The sequence below is a fragment of the Sciurus vulgaris genome (assembly GCF_902686455.1).
Source record: "Sciurus vulgaris genome assembly, chromosome: 9".
NCBI lineage: Eukaryota > Metazoa > Chordata > Mammalia > Rodentia > Sciuridae > Sciurus > Sciurus vulgaris.
This window is the reverse complement of record NC_136469.1, coordinates 59,084,317-59,103,826: the sequence shown is the minus strand read 5'-3', so window position 1 is coordinate 59,103,826 and position 19,510 is coordinate 59,084,317. Positions and strand designations below refer to the sequence as shown.

Below are 19,510 nucleotides of genomic sequence, written 5' to 3'. Positions count from 1 at the left end.
TCTCTAGCGAGACTGTAACATTTGAAAACATTACTCTTCATATCCTCCTGTTCATAAAGGTTGAGGTAAAATGCATTTGATAAGTTCAGAAGAGTCATTTACTAATTATCAAAGTATCCTCAGAACTCTTATTCATTTCAGCAATCTCTTGGTGAGAAGAAAGAGCTGGTAAAAGAAAAGGAAATGCCAAACTTGTTTCTTAAGAATTAAGCTGCAGAAATGTATGTTTAAAGTTTCGTTCATTCCTGGACCACCTTTATGAGTTATTTCAAATCCTGTATCTACTATTATCTTCTTAATCTTTTTTAAAAAAAATCCACTTAAATATTTTTTAAGTTTTAAAAAATTCAACTCACTTTAGAAGATTTGAATATTATGATATTAATGCAACTTAAAATACTATTGTTGGTCTTCAGAGAAATAACCAGAAAAATAAATACTATGGAAAATAATCACTGGATTCTTGATGGACCGTTAACCATGATGGTTTCATGCATGAGTCCTGCTCTTTAAATACTAAAAAATAAATCAGTAAGTGTTGGGGCATGACAAAAACACAAAAACACCAAGCATACATGTTCTCTCCTAGGAAACCAGAGAATAAAAGAGATTTTAATAAATGTTATTTAATTCTATGGACATTTTTGCCTGAATGACCTTAAGTGTCACCAACTGTATACATTTATACACACTGGAAATATTGCTCTAGGTAAAGCCTCTTAAGGTCACCAGATCTCTCATGAAGGACATCATAATGCACCAAATTACAGCGTCCCCATAAGACGGAAAACCAAATCCATTCCATTTTGTTTTCTCTCCTTCCTTGGTTTTTTCATTCTAGCATGCATTATTACAACTTTCTTTAAGACTGAAAGCCAAAAGATTCCAAAGCTTAGCATTGTTTTAGGGACTGATAATATAGATAGAAAGTAAGGGCTGAGTAGGTGATTGATAACCATTAAATATCTCAAATACCTATGTGGAGAAAATATTGTGTGTAAACAGTAACCACAGGGCCTACAATGATTTAGTTAGGCTAAGTCTTTTGAATTTTATTTTGTATGACTTTACTAATAACAGAGCAGACTAGACTATAAGCTTGTAAATGACAGCAACTTGGAAAAGACTGTGCACAACATTTCAGAAAAATCTGAACTTTACGGTTGAAAAAATAATTCAAATCAAGGTTTTAAAGGACAGCAAACTGAAGTGCCTTTTAAATACCTTGAATAACAATGTGTCAGTATAAAAATAAGAGAAATAATTAGAGAAATTATTGATTTGTAGGATGTTTAGAAGGAATAAATATAAAGTCAAAAACAAAAGAACAAAAGCCAAAAATATACCAATTTAATAAAATAGTATAAGAACAAATGTATTAGGAAAGGATAGAAGGTCAAAGGAAAACCCAAGTTTGGAAATGAACAAGTAATATATTATTTTAAAATCTTATATTCAAAGGTATATTCATAAGCTATTCATAAGCTCATGATATATAAGAATTAAAAAGTATATATATATATATACACACACACAATGGAATATTACTGGGCCATAAAAAGAATGACTTTATGACTTTTGCTGGTAAATGGATGAATGTGGAGACTATCAATGCTAAGTGAAATAAGCAAATCCCAAAAAAACAAAGGCCAAGTGTTCTCTCTGATATGCAGATGATAACACACACTATGGGAGTGGGGAGGGAAGAATAGAAATTCAGTGGATTTGACAAAGGGGAATGAAGGGAAGGGAGAAGGATGGGAATAGGAAAGACAATAGAATGAATTGGACATAACTTTCCTGTGTTCATATATGAATACATGACCAGTGTGACTCCACATCATGTACAACCACAAGAATAGGATTCTAATTAGAATAAGTCATACACTCCATTGTTATGTATATCTAAAAAGAACAAATTTAAGAAAAATTTAACCTCCCCAAAAAAGAAAATTTCTCTAGAAAAAAAAATTAGTACCTATTGTTAGTTATTTAAATAATGGTTGGGTTTTTATTATTACATGAGTTCAATTTTAGTCTATGAATTTTAAACAAGGGCAACATTGTCTAAGAAGAGGAACTAACATGGATAAAGATGTAAATTGGATTTGCAAATGAAACCCATTAGTAAAATACATCTGCCATGAAAATAACACGATATCTTTCATAATTACAGCATCTAAAATTTTTAATTTTCTATGTTGGAATAACATAGGGGGCTGGGGAGTGAGAGAAGAATGGAGGAACTTTAGATTATGTAGAGGGAAGTGATAGGGAAGATGGGCTGGGGGTATGAAAGACGGTGGAGTGAGACAGACATCATTACCCTAGGTACATGCATGATTACACAAATGGTATGAATCTACATCATGCACGACCACAGAAATGAATAGATACCCCATTTGTGTACAATGAATCAAAATGTAGTCTGTAAAAATAAAAAAAATTAAAAAACAAAGGGTAAATGTTTTCTTATAACATATATTGCTAGTTTTAATACTAATGTATTATAAAAAAAGCTGATAAAGTGTCATTCTGATTCTATATTGTTTCTTCAATGGCAAATTAGAGGAAATTAAATTAAATAGGCAAGAAATATAATTCTAAAGATATTTTTAGCATTATTATGGGGCAACTAAATAATGGTTCAATTAAATTTAGTCAATATAAATTAAAAATTTATTGTGAATGTAACTTGAAACAATTTGCCCTGCAACTTGAAAAATTACATTGATACAAGGTGTTCTATTTCAAATCATCTGAATGTCAAATGTTTCAAAAACTTAAATGTATTACAAATTTTAATTGATGATGATATTGGCTATCACCTGATTGCAAAATAAATCATTCCTAAACATGGGTCTTGATAATCATTTATTATTTTGCATATGTAGAGCAGTAATTTGAGAGCAACTTTCAGCAATTCTGGCTTGGAGTCAGAGGTCAGCTAGAGGTTAGATGGGTCCAGAAAATCCACTTACATTGTGGCTCACTCAGTGGCTGGCAAGTTCGGTACTGGCTGGAGGTGAAGACAGTTTGTCTCCAGAGGTTATCTTCCTAAAACTGGCCAGTTGTTCTCACAACACTACATCTGGCTTCCCCCCCAGAGAAAGATTCAATATAAGAGACCACAGTAGAAACCACATGTCTTTTACTACCTAATTTTGAAAATAACACCTGCACCATATTCCATTAGTCACACAATTAAGCCCTGAGTAAGTGTGGGAATGGTCTATCCAAAGGCATGACTACAAGAAGCCAAGGACCACTAGAGACCATCTTGAAGACTGATTGATACATTTAAAATATGCTAGATTACAGTCAGATCATTAGATTTTTTTTTTTTTGATTCATTGTACACATATGGGGTACAACTTTCCATTTCTCAGGTTGTATCCAAAGTAGAGTCACACCATTTGTGTAATCATTCCATTATCTTTCCTTCCCCACCCGTCATTTCCCTATATACAATCCATCCTTCCTCCATTCTTTCCTTACCACCTTTCCCACCTTTATGTATCATCATCCACTTATCAGAAAACATTCAGCTGTTGTTTTTTTGGGACTGGCTTATCTCACTTAGCATGATATTCTCCAACTCCATCCATTTAGCTGCAAATGCCATAATTTTATTCTTCTTTATGACTAATATTCCATATTGTATATATACCACTGTTTCTTTATCCAGTTGTCTAAGTCACCCCATTGATCTCCAGGGTTGATTTGGCTGATCTGGCTGGCTAGGCAGGTGTCCCCTTCCGCCCTCACTGCTCCATGTGTGTCCCTCAGGAAGCTGTGCTCGGTGGAAGAGGACGACTTTCCCTGACAGAGGAGGATCGTTCTTCTGTCAAGCGTATAAGGATAGCTGCACTCTCTTGCTAGAACCTCCAAACAAGCTCCCAAGAGATCACTAGATCTTAAAGAGATTATTAAAATTTTAAAAAATGAATTTCAGTATTATAGAAGAAACTTTGGAGTTTTATTTACAATTTGAAACCATTCACTCTCATTTCTCTCCAAAAGATGTTTACTTATTTTCCTTTAAATATGGCACTTTAATTCGCTATTCTATATCTATGCTCATGTTGTTTCTCTCTCTTTTTTATTTAATAAAGTTCCTAGAGAATATGGGTACTTTTTCTTTTGTTGAAGCTCAAGTTGTACTACCACCTGCATGGAAGGCTTATTGATTAGTTTAATCTACAATGACTCTTTTATCCCTAGCATTCCTATACAGACAATTCCCAAACCCCACAATTGAGTCTATAATGAGTATTTTTCACATAATTACTGAATGCCTACTGTAGACTAGGGCTTTGGTAGGTGATGGCATAAACGTTGATTACTTATTTCCCTTGTCAATTCAAGTAATACATGTATATACCTTGCAATCATGGCACTAATATTTCATACTTTTTGCAGTTAGACTCCTGAAGATGTTTTTAATGTCCCCAAGTGTACATTTGTGTGCAGAGAATATTTTTTCAGTGGTTAATAGGCTTTGGAAGTCAATATTCAATTTTTTTTAAGTTGCAGAATAAAAAAAATATTCCCTTGTTAAGCTTTGAAGTTCGATTTTTAAATGTTATTATTTATTAATACAAATTTAGCCATCACTTTGAGCACCCTATAACATTTAATTCCATTCATATGTTTTCTAAATTTTCATAAGTATTTTAAACTATTACAAATTGAAAAGTTAACATGTCCCATTTTGCCTGGCTTTTAGGGTTTTGTAGGGATGACATATGTAAAATCACTCTATAAACACTCAATTGATACACAAATGTGGCATTAACTTTTATTAAATTATGAAGTCAAATATACTTCCATATTGAAATGATTCACTAGAAAACAAAGCACATGGCTTTGCTAAGAAGTGCTTTTATTAAATGTTTCATCAGTTCTTAAAATGGTTAAAAACTTTAAAAAAATATTTCCACCACAGAATTAGATAGGGGCTGAAAAAAGTCAAACTTAAATGGAATTAAAAGTCCTCAGGAGAATTTAAACAATGTTCCAACTAATAATAGCCTTTCTTTGCTACCAGGAAGCACAGCACTCAAGCTGGAATCTGGACTTCAGAAGATAACTCCCAGGCGGGTGATAAAGACCCCATGGAGATGAGGAATCTTGGGGGACACAGATAGCCATAAATCCTCAGCATCAATCTTCAATCCAGAAAGATGACAGACATATCCACCACTGTATAAGTAGTTTAAGATGGTTGTCTCTAACTGCTGAAATAATTGGAGGCAGTGACATCTTGCAGAAAGCTATCTCACAAGTGGGCAAGCCTGCGCAGAGGTGAGACTTAATGGAATGTTTCTGACCCTAAACAAGTAAGGCTTAATGAGAAAAGAGAATTCAGAAAAATAACAGAGTGGGATTGAGAGGAAATCGATAATGGCTAAGTTAAAGCTTTGAAGTTTGCAATGCATATTTTTTATTCACAGCTGATTTACACTAAGAGATATGGGGATATAGAGAATCCACAAATAGGGCTGGAGTAATGATAATAGAGATTTATTTGCCAAAGAGTTTGTTCTTGTCAAAAACACTTCAGAAGGCTTCAGACATTTCTCTCCATAGCCTTCTTTTCTTGATATTTCATAAGGTTTCCTGATGAAATGCATTCAGGCTTGGTTAAGTAGTAATCACCCTGAAGACCTGAAAGAGTTATCTTCTTTACCCAAAAGGATGACTTATTTTCCTTTAAATATATTCCTGCTTCAATTTAAAAATTCTAAACACAGAATTTGCATTTTATTCACTTTTTCCCAACTTTTATTACAATTTTAAAAGGCAAAAATGGAAATACACATATGATATACATATAATGAATAAATCTTAGTCAAAACCTGGTGTAACTGTGACCCACATTTAAAAACAGAATATTACTGGCAGTTGCAGGATCTCCTTGGGAATACACTCTTATGAATTATCCCCTTTGTGGTCACTTTATACAGAAGTAACTGCCAATCTCACGTAATAATCATCTTAGCCTTATTTTATAGACACACTCTCTGTACATTTGAATATGGTAGAGTTTAGATTTAGCTGTTTTTAACTTTATGTAAATGGAAACACATTGTATGTATGTTTGTGATTTGCTTAGTGTATTTATATTTTTTCATTTCTTTATGATAGCTACAGTATGTTCATTTACATTGGTGTATAAAATTCACTGACTGAACCATAATTTATTTGTGTATTTGGCAATTGAAAAACATTTGAGCTATCACTTATTTTTGACAATTCTAAAAAATACGACTATGAACATATTTGTGTTTTTATTCTTGTGTAAAAGTGCAATACCTATTTAAAGTCGTCAATTTTTTTTTTTTGGTTGGTTGGTTTTAATCTTTTCCTGGTTTGTATTTTCTTTGTGTATTGTAGACGAGTCTATTTTTGATCGGTTATAGAATAATAAGTGTCTTCCATTTTTTATGACTGTCTTTTCCATTTTGCTACTTGGTCTTCTGAAAAATGGTGTAATTAGTTCAAATGAAATCAATTGCAAGTCTTTTTTGGTTAGTGTTTTTTGTGTATCTTCCTAGATTAAGATTATGAACATAGTCTCCTAAACTCTTCTTAATGTTTTAAATACTTGCTTTCTACATTTAAGTCAGTGATTCACCTAAAATTGACTTTGTATGTTGTGATGTATAGGAATTCAATTTAATTTTTTCCCTGTAATTACTCAATGTTCCCAGCAGCATTTATTAAAAATGCCCCTTCTTTCCCACTGGTATGTTGTGCCACCTTTGTTTCATATGAAACATCTATATAGCTATAGGTCTGTTTCAAAGCTCTCTACCCGTTACATTGATCTATGTGGCATTGACCCCATTGTTGCTTGTTGCTTGTTGTCTACTATGAACTTGTTTGACAGTTTTAATTACTATACTTAATTATGGGACCTCATAAGTGAAATAGGCCTCATTTCTTGTTTTACTTTCAATTACTAAGGTTATCTTGATTTTATGCATTTCCACATAAAATTTATAATAAACTTCTTATTCCACATACTTGTTTGTCCAATCAATGAACATAGTATGTTTTTGTAATATTTCAGGTTTTTTTTAATGTCACTCAGTAAAGTATTATTCACCTCTCTTACTAGAATATTTACAGGTACTTGACTTTTTGATGTTTCTTTAGATGGCATATTGTTAAATTTTTTAAAATACACATTTCATTGATAAAAATACAATAACTTTACATGAATCTTATACACAGAAACATTGATGAATAACTTGGCAATAAATTCTTCTGGATTTTCTACTTATACAATCACATCATATCATCTACAAATAATGTTAGTTTTTTTTTCCTTTCCAATTCTCATAATATTTATTTTCTTCTTTGTTAACACTAGCTAGGATATTAGCATGTTTTTATAAAAATAACATTGCTAGGCAAGATTGCTTTGTTTTTCTACTCTCAAAGGAAAGCTAACAACTCACAATTATTCATGATGATTGCTCTAAGTTTTTGAAGTTACTTCATTAGATTAGGAAAATTGCCTTATTATTTCAGTTACCTTAGTAGTTTTATCAAAAGTAAATATTGAAATTTTAGAAGTGATTTTTCTGCATCCACTGAGAAGATCATATATCTTTCTCTTTATTCTATCAATGTAGAGAGTTGTATTGATTATTTCTCTAGTTTCAGACCAAACTCACTTTGCTAATTAATTTCAATTGGTTATGATGGAGTACCTTTCTACAAATATTTCACAAACGTTTAAAAATAAAATTGGCCTACAATATTTCTCTTTTTATAATATTCTGTTAAGTTTTTAATCTCTATTTTTATTCTCTGATTTTATGTAAAACTGGATTTATTATTTGAATGTTTTGTTTAACTTTCTAGAGACACTAAGTGGACTGGGAATTTTCTCTGTGGGAAGATTAATTACTGAGTTAATTTTGTTAATAAAGATCTATGAAAATTTTGTATTTCTTATTGAGTCAGTTTTGATAGGCTATATTTTCTTGGAATGTATTTATTGTATATAAATTTCCAAAATTATTGGCATATTTTCATTATATTCACTCATTAAATTTTAGCAGAATCTGCAGTCATATTTCCTTTTTATTTATTTATATTTTTTCTCCTGATTCACATTGTCATAGTTTTAGTGATCTTATTATTATGTGCAGATATTCTTTGCCCTATATATTTCCCTTCCATTCGATTAACTTATGCTCTTATTTTTGTTATTTTCTCTCATCCCTCTATTGGGCTTATTTTGGACTTCTTATATTTCTTTATTTTTAATGTGAACAATAAATTCCTTCTCATCGCTGGTTTAGTTGTATCAGATATCTTGTGTTGGAAAATATTAAACTTATCTTCATAGTCAACATATGTTCTAAACTTTGAAGGGAATACTGTAACTGTTTGCTAATCAAATTATTGTTGAAAGTGGCAGAATTTCTTGAGCAGCCCCTATGGTAGTGGTCCAGGGCCTATCAGTGTTGATGAAAGCAGGAGTGAGATCTTAGAGTCAGCAGCGAGGAAAGAGTAAGAATTCTCAAACTGGCTGAAATTGAAGCCTACGTGCCTAGGGAGAGTTCAGTAGTTCAAACAGTATTTGTCCTGGCCAAGTATTATTTCCTATTATCATAAACTAGTACAGGCAAAAAAAAAAAAAAAAATAGATTGCACTCAGCTTATACCAAAATTTTCCCTGAGATCAGACGACTCAAACCCATTCCTTAAAAGTTAACACCTTATCTTACCTTGTGAGAATGGGACAGTGAAGAGAACATTCTACAAATGAAAAGAATGCAGAGAGGGAGGAAAGACCACAAGAACTTTAATATTTTTTTTGCTTGTTTTTGTTGCTGTTGTTTTTGGTACCAGAGATTGAATCCAAGGGTGCTTAACCACTGAGCCACATCCGCAATTCTTTTTAATTTTTCATTTTGAGACAGAGTCTCGCTAAGTTGCTTAAGGCCTTAAGAAATTGCTGAGGGTGGCCTGGAACTTGTGATCCTCCTGCCTCAGCCTCCAGAGTCTCTGGAATTACAGGAGTGCACAACCATGCCCGACTAAGAAGTTTGATGTTAAGAAGGAATCCCACTGGCTACCAGTCCCATAAGAGTGGGCAACAGGTGGTGTGGGGAACAGAGAATGCTCTTCCCAGACCATTAGAGCATTAGGTAAGTCTCTCTATCTCCCCATCCTAGCCCCCTCAAACAGGTTCTCTCTTCCTCCCAGACTCTTGTCCCTTTCTTCTATTCTTTTAACCTCATTTTTTTTTTCTTTTTACTTTTTCTGGATGAAGGAGTTTCTCTCCCTCCTCCCCTCTCTCCACTGAAATTTCTTTTCTAGCCACACTCCCAACAAAATTTCTAAATTTCATACAAATAGTGCAGTATGGAAAAATGGAAAGAATGCTTTCTTGTGAGATGTGTGCTGTGAGAAATGTCTCTCATGGCAGAGAATTGACCTTGGAGACACCAAAAAGATATTGTCAAAAATCCCCAAAGGAAGTAAATTCTGGGGAACAGAATCAACACTTTGCTTCAGAATGAGCCTAGGAATACCAGGATGAAAATGGAACAAGACAACTCAGGGCACAATGTATAGAAATTGTTTGTTACAGTAAAAGCATAAAATTGTAGATCTGGAGAAAAAAATCCCCTACTATTAATTAGGGAAGCCACATTCACTTTATAGTTGTGCAAGTTAAAGTCTTGAGAGAACAAATACTTTGCTTGCCTCAGTCCCATAGCAAGTCTGTGGTCCCTGGTAGCTAAAATAAAGGCTCTTGGCTCAGAGGACAGTTTACTCTCTACCACTAAACAGCATTTTGATCACTTATAGAGCTATGAAATTTTAAGAACTTGAGAACTGAACTCTTTGATGCATTTACTTGCACAAAATATTAGAATGAAGTTAATTACTCTATATACTGAACTTTAGAGTTGGAGATGTGAACTATGTAATCTATGTGTGTTTACAACTGAATTTTCATAATTTGACCTAGCAAGGGTGGGACTAATCTAACATAAATGGTTCAGAATGGCCTGGTGAATGAGGCATAGAAGTGTAGGATAAGATTTTTTTCTTGTGAGCAACAGTGATTCAACACATGTGTTCAGACAGTCATGCCATTCTGGTATGATTTAGACAGTTTTTATAATATGGAGGTGGGCAGTCTCTATTATTTATACAAAATAAGATGGTAGGATAGCTTCATGAAGCCAATTGAATTTAAGTTTAACAACAATGTTTCCCAAAGTGACTTTCACAGATTCTCCATTACATAGGCCAAGGATAAAAATAAATGTTGCCCTCAAGTAACTGAAAACAAATCCAGGAATACTTTAGGTATTTTTCAGTCCTGCTGACTTTTGAAGAAATGCAGTTCTCCGAATTAAAATAAAGGTTATTTACTAAATATTACTTCTGTTTCAAAAATAGGTCCTGGGGGGGGGGGGACAAGGTCAATTATACATTGTCCTGGCTCTCAAGAGATTTATATCAGTAGGTGCTAACAGATCCTAGTAAAAGATATTTAAATGGTTGATAGCTTTGTAGCTTTTCTTGGATTCTGTGAACCTATAGAATTTCAGACTTCGGTTGACATGAGACTTGAACCAAATAAATGAAACTGTCAGAAAATGAAAGGGAAAGAAGAAAAACAATAAAATGCTTATTGATCCAAATGATTTAATTATTCTAACCTCAATAATGCACTTGCTATTAATAAATCTTCAAATTAGTTAAAATTAGATTTTCAGGAATGGACATAACCAGGAGGTCTTGTGGCTGGATAGAGGAGTTGTCACAATGACTTTGAGCTGACAAATGCAGAAGTGGCCTCTGTACCCTGGGGAGAGTGTCCAGGAGCTCCACATTTGTGTCCTCACACTTGCTGAATACCCTAGGAGGGCGATTTCACAGTTCATACAACAGAAAAAGATTTCTTTTCCCACTTCAGTTAAAAATAAATTCAATGTGTGATACAAATGTTTTCTGTGTTTTGTGTGTGATTTTTTATAAGTCAAGCATTATTTCAACACACGGCCATTTGGATGTGAACAGACACACACACAAAATATATATGTAATGGTATTATGGCTAAAAGAGAAATGGCAAAAAGACAGAACCAGCTAGTAAGAAAGAATTCTGAAATTGATGAAATGGCTTTCTACTTATTCTGTGATTTAGATGTTGGTTAACATAATAATATTATTTTAATAGGAATTTGTGATTTACACAGCATTTAAAATTTTTTTTTCTCACAGCCAATGCTATGTCAACATATATCTCTTTTTTCATTTGTAGTTACAGAAACTGAGGCTAAGAAGGATTTAATGTGTTGGCCAATTACAGCATACTAAGAAGCTAAAGCCACACTTAGTTTTAACATTGAGGCCAAGTTCTTTCCACTAAGGTATTCCAATGTCTCTAAATTCATGAACATTTAGAGACAAGCACATTTTACTTTAACCAATATAATGGGCAGGGAGACAAATGCCTATAGCTCCTTCCAAAGGGTTCACTAAGAATGAATTGAACCCAGGATATCAGGAAATCATCGTCACTCTGTAAGGGTGCTGTAAGTGTTGTGGGACAGCAGCAGTGGGGTTCTAAAGGGCTCAGGTGGCAGCTCTCTAACATCAGTTGTTCTGATGAGAAAACTCAACTTCCTGAAGTGTCACTATATTGGAAGATAGTGAACTGTAGGGAAAGGTTTTGAAGAGCAGAGTCTTGGTTTGATCTTAACTCCATATGACCCCAGTATAGCTTAACTCCATTTCCAAGCCTCTATTTCTTAATAAGTAAAATGGGAATGATACAGATGACCTTGAAATGTTATGATGAAAGTAATGTGTGCAAAGTGCCTGGCACAGGAAATGGCAGATGATTGTAGATGTTGAAGCAATATTTCTTTGGGCTAATTTGGGCCAGACCCAATTGTGGTCTCCTTCTGGTATTTGGCACAATTAATACTGAATATGACTGATTAAACAGACTAAAGAGTAGTCCACAGTTCAGTAGAATCAATGACATTGACATTTTTGACTACTAACCTTACAGAATAATTAATTACTGAGTATATGCAAGCAGGTAAATGATTGTCTTATAACAGGCCCTGCTTGGAATACTATTGAGTTTATTTAGCTGATGATTGATTAACACTTTTTGTTTATTTGTTTGTTTGCTTTTAAGTAGAGAGAAAGGATAGTGCATATTAATGAAAATGTTGGAGAAACTGTAATTAATCTATACCTAGGTATACACTATCACCCAAACCAAAATGTTTCCATCAAGAAAAATAATAAATCCTAGAGTTCTGCAGAAAGCAGAGCCTGAGGCAAGAACAAAGGTGCAGTTTTTGAAAGAACATGACCCTTGGGAAAGGGAGAGAGGACTAAGACAGTAAAACCAGAGCGGGATAGAAGAGGAAAGCATTTATTTGCTAGTTCCACTCACCCCTGAGTCAAGAGCTGTTCATAGGATGTTAATGCTTCTGCACTTGAAGCTCAAACATCTAACAGTGCCAGGTGGGATTCTGAAACATACATTGGTACCAGAATAGCACATGAGAGAAAGAAATATGCATGAAAGTGAGGCAGTTTGCTGTCTTGCTACACCTGTGTGTGGCTGGATGCTGGAGTACACAGGCTAGAAAAGATGTTAGGAAAGACAGAGCAGATGTCTAGAGCTCACATGGTGACTGCTTCTATTTATAGACCAGTTATGATCATCTCCAAGATTTGAAACCTCTATTCAAGTTTAGAAAACATTTTTTTTTAATGGTTGCCCAACATTTGGGAACCATATAGTGGCCTTTCTAGATTTAACTGACACCATTAATGTTTCTCATGTTGATACTGCTGTTGTGGGCAACAGAACAAAATGAATCTTGTGTACTAACTGAGAGAGCTGCCACTAAAACACTCAACAGGCATTGCTAGCCTAACCCAACAGAACTGCAGCGATCCATAGGAATCCAGAAGCAGGAAAAGTTGTACAGGAATTGAATGTCATTGTAAATTCCTGGTTTGACATTCAGTGTTTAGAAATGTGCACTCAAACTGGTCTTGAAGATGGAGAAGAGTTTGAAAAGTGATTACCAAAGAAAAAAAGATTATAAGTAATTTGGATTGATAACTATGCAAAAGTTAAAACATGTACCTGAAGTTTGAAATGCCCTTCACCAATGAAAAGGAAAGGATGGACAATTATCTAGTAAGTAAAAAGGAAATTATCTATTAAGTTAAAAAGGAAAGGATGGATAATTATCTAGTAAGTTAAAAACTTTCTAGTAAGTCATCTATTAATTTCTAAACTTTCTGAAACCCTCAAATGCTTATCATTTTCTCCCAATTTTCTGAATAATTATAGTCCATAAGATAAAATTGCCAGTGAATTTATTTCTGATAACTGCTATGAATCTTCTGAAAATAGGAATTTTTATTTTTTACTTTTATTTTTAGGTAGGAACCATTGAAAAATGAGTTAGTGAAGAAAGAAAGCTTAAAAAATGGCTTGAGATTAAATACTTTTCCCACTGGATTTGTTCCATATTAGTTTACTCTTCCTACCATATAGGTCACCCAATTCAGGTAAGAGATATTGAAGTAGATTAAACTAAACAGAAGTACTAAACAAAATGACCTGTTTTAAAGCAGCCAACTTATGTCACCTAAAATAACACATGAAATAATGATGTGCTGTATTTCTTTAACTTTCTTCCAACTTCTCTTTTTGTGAATTTTGCTTTCAACAAAGGCCATTCTATGTTTTAAGAAGTTGGTTGAGAATATGGTGTCTCCCTGAATATTTCTAACTATTTGATAGGGTTACATTAAGTATTTAATATCCTAAACAGAGAATAGAGTCAATTCTATTTAGATATTTTCCCTCTCAAAGGTTAGTCACAAAAAAAAATTGCTTTTTTCAGATTTGTTGTAAAATTACTATTACCTGAAACTAGGTGTTCATCTAATATTATTGTGTTTTCTTCTGCCAAGATTTGAGAACTAATTTTGACAATATGCCCTTGTATTTGGTTATCACTTTCATAACTTTGAATCAAAATAATCCACTTATACCAATGTTATGTTATATAATTCACACCTATCCATAACTTTTCACAAGGACAAAGTAGTAAGCTGAAAAGTCATTGTCATGGGAAAGAATTCAAGATGAAAATAATAATGTGGCTATGTTAGTATGGCTCCTTCCTTCACGGTACTTAAAATCTGGTAATAGAACTAAGACACACGAATAACTGATGGAATTGGAAAATAAGTGCCATAAGAAAGTTAAAAATATAGGCATTGAGAAGAAAAGCAAATAGATTACCTTTCTTATTAATGCTACAATGAGCAGGACTAATAACTCTGGATTCACAACAAAAGAACATTCAACCCTTCCCCATTACCTCCTACATCCAAAACCAGGGATGTCCCAACTACCTACCAGATAATTTTTACTATCACAAAGCTCAACTTGCGTATTTTATCAGTATTTTAAAGTCACCATGTTCAAAATCAAAATCACTCCTTCACTAAGCCATCTCCTTTCTTTCCTCTGCTCCAAAGCCATTTGCCTATTTCTAATATTAAAATAATCTCACTTTTATGTTTCAGCCTTCTCTATCATTGGCAGTGTAAATAATAAATTAATTCACATATTTTCTATTTCCTTAAACCTCTTACCAGACCCTCCTTTTCATTTTATTGTCAGACTCTCAGACTTTCAATGACAAACTAATTTCTTTACCTTTTATCTCTCTTGACTACAATCGTATAGACTGTACTCTTCTGATAGATTGATCTTCCTAATTTTTATTTCCAATCATATAATTCCCATGCTCAAACACATTTATAGGTTCTAAATTAATCAACTCTATGCAATATTTCTTTTCTGGTGGTGCTGAGGATTAAACCTAGGGCAGCACACGTGCTAAATATGCTCTACTGAGCTATACTCCCAGCAATATGAATCAATATTTCTCTTCCTGGTATTCAATATCTCCTAATGCTATCTTTCCAAACTTATTTCCTAATACTCAGGAAATCCTTAGCTATGCCCAGCATGTCTCCCTATATTTTCAGTCTAGAATACTCTCATGTTTAAATGTTCCTGTTCAAGAAATTCTGTTCATCAAAGCTCAAAATTTATAGTTTTAGGTGAAGACTTGTCTGATATGCCTATATCACACACTAAACTAGTTGTAAATTTTCCACAGTATTCTTTATTTACCTCTTAAGACCTTTAATATAATGAAATCTGACCCATCCTCTTCCCTTTCCCACTTCTAGGGCAAAGGATGATTTGTATAAATCCAGATCATTCAGTGTAGAATTTGCTTACAGTATGTTCAATCAATTTTTGTTTCATGAAATTGAATGTTCAGTCACTAATGAACTTCTCCAAGCAATTAAATCCTCCTTTAGATACCAATAAAGGGGGATCTATTCCTGTCTGAAAACGCCTAAATTTTTCCAACCCTGAATTAATGTAAAGTTTAAAAGCAAATGGCATCTGAAGAGTAAATACATATCGTTTTCAGGACTTTCTTTTGCTTGGAATCCTTCTTCCTTTAACTTCTCAGTCCTGACAGTCAAAAGCTCATCGATCTAGACTTAAAAGTCACAGGAGCTTAAAAGCCACTGTAGGGTGTCTGTTCAGTTTTAAGTATCATTTAGAGAACCCTAGGAAAAAAATGAGTTTCCTTTCAGGAAACCCCCATACATATTTCAAAAGAAAAGCTTTCCAAATTGGACATTGTAAAATATTATACCACCAACCAAGTAATAAAAGTCACTCATGTGATGTAGAAAGAATCCCTTGATTTTGACAACACGAAAGTCTATATTGCCCTTATTTAATCTGAGACTGATAAAAACATCAGAAAGGAAAGCAAGTCAATTTCTCTAAAAGATCATTATTTAGAAATAAATGACTTTGCAAAAAAGCAAGGATCTGCTTGACAACTTATGAATTTCAGGCAGATGAAATGTCTCCCCACACCTTAAAATGTGTTAATCATGCTAAGTTTGGGGAACATGTGAAGCTCTGGAATCAGTGTGTTCCTGGCACGGAGGATTAAGGAAAGAACTTACTAGATCAGCCTAGGAAATGCTTCACTTCCTGTGCCTGATCTGTGAAGGAAACAAAGCAGGCCAAGCCAGGTGCAGCAGAGTCTTAAGCATAGATGGGAAAGTCTCTTTCAGTTCCTTCTAGGCACCACTTTGATGGTCGATGTCTGCTCCTATGTTATAAGTTCCTTTCCTCAGATAATTGAAGCAGTCTTTGTTGTTACTTTGCTTTGTTTTTAGATGTTACAGCCACTGGCCCTTAGTTATAACAAGTAGGCTTGTTGGCAGAAATGGAGAGAGAGAGTCATCATGTAAGTATTGTGTGTGCACAAATGGGAAACGATCTTCCTTGGGTTAACAGTTCATTAGCAAGATGACACTGTTCAAGAAAGGCTGGGCTCGTTACCGAAGAGCTAAAGGATGTTGGCATTCTCCCAAAGCCACCATAATAGGAAAAGTCTGCCAGGCCATTCTGCATTGTCCTTCACCTTCATATCTTCTTTATAGACAAGTTTTGGAAGCTAATTCTATCGATCTTACTCCACTTTGTTTTCAGAAAGACGTGTAATCCATTCTGAGTTTAACAATGCTGGCAAAATGCTGTACTCGCTGATGCTTGCAGACCTGGAACTGCCAGCGGCCTAACACAGACTTTCCCAGTTTATATTAACCTGGCATATATTTGTGAACAGTGCTTTTCATGGCATTGGGATTCTTGTGCATCTTTCTCATGCATACTGAAGTTACTCATCCACTACTGCACTGATTTCTGTGACACCTCATATATATTCTTTATTTTAAAAAGTCAAATTCTTAATTACTCTTCTAAGTTAAATATTCTGGCCTTGATACCTGCTGCAACTTGACCCCAGAAACTCTGAATCACATGGTAAACAAGCTACTTGATTCTTACTATGTTGTGGACTTTGTCCTAACTTTACTTAGATACTTTGAAAAATTACTGACAAAATGTTGCTCAAAGAGAAGTGTGCTTTTTTCTTCCTACATTATCCCTGTAAATCAGAATTTTGTAGGCAGGAAACTTTTGAAAGGAGCCTGGACAAAATAAAATTAGAACTGAGTTTTTGGACATTTTGTCCTTAGAGCTTCTCAGGATCAGAATCAATCTTTACAACAGTGTTCTTTTATGATAGTTTGGGTTTTACACTTATTAAGCCTATCTTGTATTAGAATCACTTTTGTTTATTTCTCTCATTGGTACATTTACCTCTGTGGCAAGGGCGTCTTACTCATTTTTACATTCCTTTCACTGCCAAATATAGGGTAGAAGCTTAATAAATATTGATTAAATTTAATTTGAATTAAATTGAATTACTCAAGGAGGGTTAAGAGTCAAACATAATCATTTTTTTGCAACTGGTCATTAATATATTCAGGGATTATGTAGGTACATATATATCCTTTATGTGAGTTTCTTAACTTACAGTTAACTGACAGGGATTTTGTGTTTACAAATCCTTGAAATATTATGCAAGGCGTTTTGTGTGTGTATGTTTTGATATGTGCGGATTTCTGTAACAGAACTCTATAATCTGTAATTTAAATGACTCTCCCTCTCTCATCCCACCCCTTTGAGATACTAAGATTCACTTCCCTAGGCAGCTGTACTTGACTTCTCAGTAGGTCAGAGCTGATAGACAGTTGGGACTAATAGAGGATAACATCTGTAACACAATATTCCCTATCATTAACCTTTCAGCCATTCACAGCAGTTTTATTGTTTCTGGACTTACGTCTAAAAGGAATACGTTTTTGAGAAGTGGTGCATTTTAGGCAGCATTTTGTTCCCAGATTTTTATTTTCTAACAAGGGCTGTATATTTCCAGTGCCTTTACGGTTTCTCAAGCACTTCAAGTCCTTTGCATCAGAAAATGTTTCCCTTCAGTGAAAGCAAATGTTCTCCCTATGGCGCTATCTCCATGCCTTGCAAGTCAATGTCCACACACTCAATTCAGCAAAAGAATTGCTGCATCGAAGTTTCAGGAGAAGCTCCCTGAAGATAAACTAAGGCTAAGAGCTTATTTCTCATCCACACCATCAGAAGAATAACAGAAAGTGGTACCTGTGTTGTTTTCACAGCTGCAAAGACTGAACAGAAGAAAGAGAGTGGTCACTTGAAGCAGTTGCATGGTGCCCGTGGATCGTCTCAGTGGCTCCTCTCTCCAGAGTAAGGCAGGGAAAATTTCCTCTCAGCCTGTCGGGGCCTTATTAGCAAATGGAAAAGGTGTGCTGAATGTGAGCAGTCACTGCCCATTCCTACTTATTTTGGGGACTCTGATAAAGAACAGGAGGAAATACACACACTCCCTTTGGGAGTTCAGCAGAGAGGAGATTTATTGTTTCAGTCCCTTACAGGAACTCTTTTTTTTTCTCTCTCTCTTCCTTTGGCAGCCACTTGTGTTTTTGTTACTACATTATTTTGTCCTTCTTCAACAAAAAGGTCAGGATGGGTTTTGCACAGAAACAGATTCTTCTTGAGAATGGATCAGAGAGCTTTCTAACTTTTGTTTTGAAAGAACATTTTGGAGTGGTAATCAAGGGACCTCATTAAGCAGCTACTCAGTATGAATAAAAAAGCTTTAACTTCCTAAAGGCTAAACTTTAGAGCAAAACCCACCAGGAATCAAATGTTGGCCTCTCTTTCCCACCTGAAAGCTAGACCAGTGAAGACTACCTTAAGTGCAAAATCTTATTTCATAGGTCATGATCTGCCCTTGAGTAAGCAAGGAGATGTCTTTAGACTGTCCAGAGAGGTTTCACAAGTTATTTAAGTTGTGTAAGTAAGATGTGTGGATGTCCACTGTTTTTATTAGTGGGCTTTGATGAAAAGGAAAAAAATATTTATAATACCCCATGAATACAGGGGATGGGATTGGAATGGCACTAGATAGAATGCCATTGTAGCAGACCAAGGAGGCTGGGAGAAATGGATTCTTGCAGACAAGGCCAACCACACAAGATGATCTGTATAGCAGGAATCTCCTTCATGTCAGTGATGACTGACTGAAACATGGTGATAAAACTGCCATCACCCTGGATGCAACTATGGTGTGTGACGATAACTTTACGTTTCCTTACCCACAGACTTCATATCTAATCTTGACCAAACACCATTTTATAGATGGTTAGACTTGAGGTCTACTGGATAAGAGTATGATGGGTCAGTGTAGATTCATCTACCCCACCAAGAAACTATTCAAAAATTAGACCTTTACCTGTTGATAAGGAAGTAACACATCTCATTGCTGAACCATGCTGGAAAGGACTCCACACAAGAGCAGTCATGGCTCAAAACCCCTGAAAACACCAGCATGCTTCATCCTAAGTTATGCCAAGTCTCAGAAGAGCTATGCTTCTATCGTGGGCATTTAGATTTGATTATACCCTCTATACAAATTGATTGAATAAAA

The 19,510-nt window shown here is 34.5% G+C and overlaps 1 protein-coding gene across 1 annotated transcript in view; it reads right to left on the bottom strand.

Moving 5' to 3' along the window:
- EMCN (endomucin) overlaps nt 1–18,384 on the bottom strand; it is a 163,404-nt gene extending 145,020 nt beyond the window's left edge. Inside the window, exon 1 of the mRNA XM_079153853.1 lies at nt 18,163–18,384. Within this exon, the coding sequence (XP_079009979.1) occupies nt 18,163–18,229 (67 nt within the window). The 5' untranslated portion in view covers nt 18,230–18,384. The remainder of the gene's footprint in view (nt 1–18,162) is intronic.
- Between the last annotated feature and the right edge of the window lie 1,126 nt (nt 18,385–19,510).